At 32.0% G+C, this 7,904-nt stretch overlaps 1 protein-coding gene across 1 annotated transcript; it reads right to left on the bottom strand.

Moving 5' to 3' along the window:
• Nucleotides 1–4,654: 4,654 nt before the first annotated feature.
• On the bottom strand, nt 4,655–7,494 carry LOC107016346 (uncharacterized serine-rich protein C215.13). The gene has a single exon (XM_015216837.2). The coding sequence runs from the start codon at nt 6,908–6,910 to the stop codon at nt 4,988–4,990; it is 1,923 nt and encodes a 640-aa protein (XP_015072323.1). The 5' UTR covers nt 6,911–7,494; the 3' UTR covers nt 4,655–4,987.
• Nucleotides 7,495–7,904: the final 410 nt, after the last annotated feature.

The raw sequence follows: 7,904 nt of genomic DNA, 5'->3' as shown, positions 1-7,904 counted from the left end.
CTAGAAAAACTCACATTGGGCTTAGGGATAATTAGGCTCGAACTGATGACTTCCACTTATTGTTGGATTTTCAATTGTAGTTTTTAGTTTGGGGTGTCAATAGTTGCTTAGTTGTCCTTCCTCTTACATATTACAATATAGATGCTTTGAAAGCAACCTTAAATGAAACGGACTTAATGGACAAATAAGGGATAACCATGAATATGTTCTTGAACTCTAGAGAACATGCAGAAAAGAGATAAGACAGAACGATCTTATGTATAGATCTTGGTCATTATCATTATATAGACTTGATCCAGAGAAAATAGAGCAATGAATTGTTAAAATCAATGAATGTGATCATCTAAAAAAGTAAGTATTTATTAATTAAAAAGTTACCTTTTTAAAGAGATCATGATGTAATCATGAAAATATCTTCCAACAAATATTTTGCACAACTATGTGATCTATGGGCAGTGTATTTCTTAATGACTAATACATTTTTATACAAACATAAATACTATCAAGACATGTTTGTGAGGTATATTAAGTTTTGAAGGTTAGAAAGTTCAAGATTAATTAATTAGCAAAATATGAATTGAATTAATTAAGCCATCAAGAGTTGTTGAATTAAAAATGGTATAGTAAAATAATTGTTTCATGAAACGTGATATTAATAACCTATCAGTAGGATACAGTATAACTGTCATCGTGACCTTGATTTACCTATAAACTAGATAAGGTAAGTGCAATCATGACTTTGAATTTTTATGTCATATCAATTTTAATATTTGAGCATTTATGTTCACCAGTTTCATGAGTGAAGAAAAAATATCTAGTAGAATCTTGAGAAATGATTTGATGATGCATGTATCTATTTTCAAGAGACTATAACTTTTTTCAATAAAATGTTGTTTAGGAGTTCTCATTCTAGTGTCTCAAGTCTGTTGGATGTTGTAGTTGATACAAACTATCTAATTGGCCTATGAACGACAGATGAGATGATGAATGTAAAGAGTTGAGTCATTTAACGAGAGAGCATCACAAACATAGACATGATAGGGTTCTTGTGATACTGCATCTCAAGTTTTAGCCTCTTAGAAGTCTAGGCCTCTGTGTTACATGAATAATCATAAAAATGACCTTGTTTACCCCGGAGCTATGTGCCTCCATTCCTAACAAACATATAATCACCCTTACAACTCTATATACCTCTTCTAGCTAGTGGTGGTGGTCGTTTATGGGCCTAAACTCAAGAAATCTATTTTGTGTTTTTTGTTTGCGCCAAGGACACAATTAAGCATTCACAATGACCCAACTCTTCACACTCATAGCCTCCAATGCTTGATACGGGCTGAGCAGATGGTCCAGATAAACTAGAGAATCCACTATGAACTGAGAACTCGAACGCGAAACTTGAGACATCTACCTTGTACGTTGATTGTTGTAATAATAAGACTATAATCAACTCAAAGAAGTCATCGTGAACGTTCTCTTGTCAACAATATGACTATATGCACTCGAAAGAATAAAACAATATGACATGAAAACACCATGAAATTTTTTTAAAAAATAATCAAAATATGAAAAAGTCCATGTGTGTTTGCTAGCTTTAGATTAGTATTTTTTTTTTTTGGTGAAAATAAAGAAAAAAGACATAGGGTCTTATCCTTAAAAAGGACTTTTGGGAACCTATTTATAAACTTATTTCAAATTGTGTCCTTTTATAAGAAATGTTCATATATATATATATATATGAGATTTGAAAAAACTATTTTATTCAATTGATAAATGATAATAAAAGGTCATGTTCATGAAATACTCTACCTCGGTCCCTTTATGTACATAGCAAAATTTTAATGCATCCAACAGATTTTTTTTAATCCAATTTTCTTGGTGGAAAAATATTCTCATTATATTTGACTCTAAAAAAGCAATTCTCAATTAATTTCAGAATGTGTTAGGACGTGCCTTCATTCCCTTCGTTGACTTCTTTTTTTTCACTTTTAACCTATCAAAATAATATAATTGATCTTTTTCCAATTCATTCTTAATATTAAATATTTATTCAGCAAATAATTTCTCGAACTCTAAGAATATATACATCAATTAGCATGAACATGATAGTAAATAACTCAAATTAATCATTTTTTAAAGATATGCAAAATTTAATATAAACAAGTAAAAGCTAATAAAAAATACCAAAGTTAGTACCAAACTAATGGTGATGTACAAGTTGTGGGCATGGACTTATTATGAGTAGGAAGGATCCAAAGTGAATTATTATTAGTAGTACATAATTTGGACAGAGAGTTGAGTTTTCTAAATAGATATTGGACGTTATATATTTTTTTTCTTTAACAAATTCACTTGCAAAAATAATCTTATGATTTTGCGCCAACTCAACGCAACCTTAATTTATTGTCGGGAAATACAAACTAAAAACTTTAATGCAACAAAAAATAGAAATTTCTTTTTACCTAAAAGACACTAAAGCTTTTCTATTCTCTTTTTATTTTGCCATCAAAGAGTAAAATATGTCGGCATCGATTTATTAAACTTCAAAGAAAAGTTGTCTTTTTGGGCTTCATTTATGAACCACAAGTTTGTGTAACAGAGTTATTTTTTTCTTGTTTAAGTAAAAACGTTTCATAGTACTTTAAAAGGTATGTGAACCTACTGGCTCTTTCATTCTTTTGATATTGTTAAATATGTGGTATTAATTTTATATAATTTAATTAAGGATTAAATGCTGATAGTGTGCCTGTAATTAATGAGTAGTAGCTTGTTTGGTTAAGTCTAATCAACATGTTACAGTCGAAACCTTGTGGATTAACAGTTGTTAAACCCCACAAAACTAGTTAGGCTGATCCTTTCATCAACCTTAATAATGTTACTAATCTTTTCCTATTGGACCTTTTGTGATTTGGCTTGGTTGGGTCAGAAGGGATGGAGCGGAGCTAGTAGCTATTTTTATTTAATTTAAAATTCATAAAATTAAAATTTTAATTTCGTTAAAGCGTCTCTTGTTGGAAAACAAGATATATCTCCCATTAATGACCGGAACTCTCAAAGTATATCTTGAAAATAAATGCTCTTTATAACCCATATCATTCTTACTTATACTAGTATTATTTCCCTTCGTTCTTTTTCGAAAAAGTAGACTAGTAGGTCCTAAACAATAGAATATCATTTCCCAGATCCAATAAATTAAACGAAGATTCAAAATTGACTATTATATACTAATATTTTTTTTTGCCTCCTAGCGGACTCATGGACATAGTGCCAAGTCAAACCAATATGAAATATATCAATTTATTAACATTGCAGTTAATAATAGTTAACAGAGCTTGGTACGTAACAAAAGGCAATGGAAAGTAAAAATAACAAATTTAACCAAACCCACTACTTTAAATACAAGTAGAAATAAGAATTCATAAACTATACACTACACATTTTATTTTGTCTAAATATTTACTTATATAATACTCAACTACAATTAGACAATAGCAAAAAACAATTTTATTTTTTAAAAAGAGGGGCAATAACTGCATGCTATAAGCTTACAGATCCTTGCGTGTATGGCTGGCCAACCTTTTGTCTTCTTTTTTTTTTTTTTAAAAAAAATAATATTTTGGTGGGGTGGGGTTTGGTTTGGTATTATACTAAAAAGAAAATAATACTAGTTGACCAAAGAGATCATACCGCGAGTCCGTGCTTCATGACTGCTGTGTTGTACCCCAAAACGAGACGTACATATAATATTTAAAATTTCAAAAACTTAGATTTTAAAAAAAATTCTTCATGCTATTCTTCGTGTTTTTAATACTTTCACATTTATATCTAAGTAACGGTAAAATTATCTTTATATAATAAATTATAAATTTAAGACAAAATAATACTGTTCACATGAAATGTTTTATACACAGGGAGTCGGAATTTCATAATAAGAAATAAATCAATAGTAGAATGCGGCGCCTAACGATCCCACAAATCACGCCGCCAATTCCTCCTTTTAATCTTTGCTTAATGTATGTAGTGTCTTATGTTAACTTCAAAATAATAGTACAACTTAAAAGTATAGTATTATTATATTTAAATAGTAGTATAAGAAATGGATGACTAGTATTTAGATAAAATAGAACTGTAATCATATTTTTCTTTTAAAAAAAAGTATATCTAGAATTTAATTAACTCCTTATATTTCAACATATTATAATATTTCAAAGATTTGTCGTTTACCAATGTGAAACGGTTTCTACAATCTACACTAATAAAAAAAGAAAACTGTTTCTAAACTGTAGAATAGTCTACGTGGAAAAACTTGACTCTGGGAAAAAACGTATCCTGACAGTTCAACAATATTAATATTTTTTTAAAAAAAGAGAGAGAATATCAAATTCGTAGTAATTATTTTTAACTTTCTTTCTGAAAGTAATTATATTTCTTCTCTAGTATAGAAGATTAGGAACTATTATACAAAAGTGGAGATTACCCTATGCACATCAGCGTTGAGAGAATAGAAGGTACGAGGAACATGAAAGATAAATGTAAAAAAAGCTATGGATAGTAAAAGAGGAATGAATATTCAGAGTAAAATGAAAAAGAAGAAACTCAAAGTAAGAGCATTTTACTATATTCTAATAAACCAATATGAACAAGAAAACAAGGAAAATGAACAAAAGAACTTTTCTTCATCATTCATAATTATATTTGTATTTCATCTCCATAGCTAATCTAAAACTAATATTTCAAGTATATGATTAGCCATATAATCAACTACTTCAAGAAATTAAACCAATCCCCATACCCCATATTATTTATCTACAGTGCACTTGATGAAATTAAACTAAAGTTCTTTGTTTCTTCTTCTTTTCTTTTTTTGGAAAATCATGATTTATAAAACATGATTGTAAGCTAGCACTAATTACTATATCTCTTTTCTTTTACCCTCTTCATTATTGTTATGATCACATAATCATGACTTCAATTATAATCTTCTTTTTTTCTAATCTGTAGAAAGAAGCCATGATTCCACCATACCTTCAACACCCTTGTTTGACGCTGTTTCCTGCACCTTATCGCCATCAAAATTTGTTGCAATCACTGTTTCCTGCACCTGGTCCCCATGAAAATTTGTTGCAACCACTGTCTCCTGCAAACTATTGCCATGAAAATTTGTTGCATTGACTGCTTCCTGCAAATTATCGCCATGAAAATTTGTTGCATTGATACGGCTCTCGTTCATGGACGATGTGGTTGCTGCTTGTTCTTCAGAAATCAGATTGGGAAGCTCACTCAGAAGATATCCATGCTGGGTGTTGCTGTTCAAACTTGATGTCATTTGGAATTGAGAAATGCTATTTGATGGCATTTGGAATTGGGAGACAATGTTATTTGATGGCATTTGGAATGGTTGTGGTTCTTTCGACCCAAATTGGTATTTTTGAGAGCATTGAAGAAGTGATGTGAAGATTGAGTTGTGTTGAGTTGAATTGAAATTATTTGAACCTTGTGCCACAGAATTGGCAACTTCACTGGGAAGTTGATAGTTAGTAGCAGAATGAGCAGCACTAGTAGATGCTGATGGAGCAGAAGCAATGTTGATAGGTAAACAATGTGCCACAGAATTAGCAATTCCGCTGGAAAGTTGATAGTTAATAGCAGAATGAGTAGCACCTGTAGATGTTGATGGAGCAGAAGCAATGTTGATAGGTAAACCTCGATGTGCTACAGAATTAGCAACTCCGCTGGAAAGTTGATAGTTAATAGCGGAATGAGTAGCACCGGTAGATGTTGATGGAGCAGAAGCAATGTTGATAGGTAAACGACGTGCCACGGAATTAGCAAGTCCGCTGGAAAGTTGATAGTTCATAGCAGAATGAGTAGCACCGGTAGATGTTGATGGAGCAGAAGCAATGTTGATAGGTAAACCTCGATGTGCTACAGAATTAGCAACTCCGTTGGGAATCTGATAGTTAAAAGCAGAATGATGAGTAGCACTCGTAGATGTTGATGGAGCAGAAGCAATGTTGATAGGTAAAGGATGTGCCACTCCGCTGGGAAGTTGATAGTTAAAAGCAGAATGAGTAGCACTAGTAGATGGTGATGAAGCAGAAGCCATGTTGATAGGTAAACGATTCAACACTGACGCTGACGATGATGAAGAAGGCCCAAGATAGGGTGGTGGTGGCTGAATTGTCTGAGGAAAAGGCCTTTGTAGATAATTAGGCGATGGTTGTGAAATGAGGAAAGGATTATTATTGGCGATAGGAGTAGGAGCAACAGAATTAGGCACAGTAGCAAACAAATCAAATCTGTTTCGAATAGGGATAATAGGAGGAGCAGCAAAGGGTGGTCCTGGAATCCCTGTAAATTCTTGAACCATAGCTCTGAAATTATTTGCATCTGTTGTCAACACAGTAGTTGGTGCCTTCCTCGAAGCTCTCGATCTTTTCTTCGGATTCCGTGCCTGTTCGGCAATTGATGGATCCGCTGCACCTGCCGACTGTTCGGCAACAGTAGTACCACTTACATTTCCATCACCGGCGTCGTGTTGCTGTGATGTCGATGGGAAAGAAATACTACCAGAAGTAGTATCAAAAGATAAGGAATTATTAAGCTCAGACATCAGGTTGTTGGTTTGATCGGTTCTTGTCCTTCTGTTGTTCAAATGGAACTCAAGATCGTAAATTGAAATTGGGGTGGCTGTGTTGTTCTGTGGTGGTTGGGGGCGGGGGCGGGGTATGGGGTCGAAAAAGTTGATAAAGGGGTCAAAAATGGAGGAAGATGAGGAATTTTGTGGGTGAAAAGCTGATGAAAAGGTTTGTGAAGCAGCACGTGAATTGTACTCTTCATCACCACCAACACCCCCACCCCCACCGCCAGTACTTGATGACTGCAGACTAGAACTGTTATTTCCAGAATCCATTAATTTATTTTTTTGCTTTAAACAGCTAAGATAACAAATGGAATAAAGCAAGAGAACAAGAAGAAGAAAGGACAGAGATATGGAGAGAGAGAAAAAGAGATTTTAATTTGTTGGTTTTAGTGCACTTACTGCAAAAAACACCACCTCACTAAAAAAAAGAAGACAATCAGAGATATATGACTTCAAATCTCTGCATAAAAGAAGAAGAAGATGATGATAGCAGCAGTACTCCTTTTCCCCATGCTTCTTCTCTCTGATCCACAACAACACAAGAGATGAACACCAAAAGTTAAAAAATCATCATGACAACAATATTTTTATTTTTATATAGGGTTTTCATCAAAATTTGAGAAGAAGTAAAAAAAGAGAGAAATGAAGAAGGAGAAGAAAAGAAGAAGAAGAAAGAGAGGCGGCTTTAGAGAAGATATCTCAAAATTTTAACACTCAAAAGTAGAGTGGGGTATAGCCATGAGAGGCGCTCTACTTGAAGAGACTCACAAGTTTTTTTTTTGGGTGTGTTTTGATTTACAGTGTGAAAGGTTTTTATATTGCTTAAAGAGAAAACCAGTCAAGAAAAGATTTATGATCATTGCTTAAACAGGCAAATTGGAGTAAATGAAGTTAAGGTTTGGATGAGATTTTATTGAATCACTTTATTTGACTAAATCTAATTACTTTTTTTAAATATTTCTTTTTAATAATTAAAATAAATCAAATTGTACAAGTTATCAGTTTTTAATCTAATTTTTTTTTAAAAAAAATAACTGTTTAAATATTTGTTTTTAAAATTAAAATAATAAAATTAATCAAATTATACGAGTTATGAGTTTTTTTTTTTTTTGCTTGTTATAAACTACTTTCTCTGAATTTGTAAGATAATTAATATTAAAAAAGCACTAATAACATACTTTAAAACTTAATATATCATTATTATTTTTTGTAAAATTATATGTATAATTTTATAAATAATACAATTCTTCTCATAAAAATATAA

Source organism: Solanum pennellii, chromosome 4 (assembly GCF_001406875.1).
Source record: "Solanum pennellii chromosome 4, SPENNV200".
Lineage (NCBI taxonomy): Eukaryota > Viridiplantae > Streptophyta > Magnoliopsida > Solanales > Solanaceae > Solanum > Solanum pennellii.
This window is presented reverse-complemented; position numbering and strand designations above follow the sequence as displayed.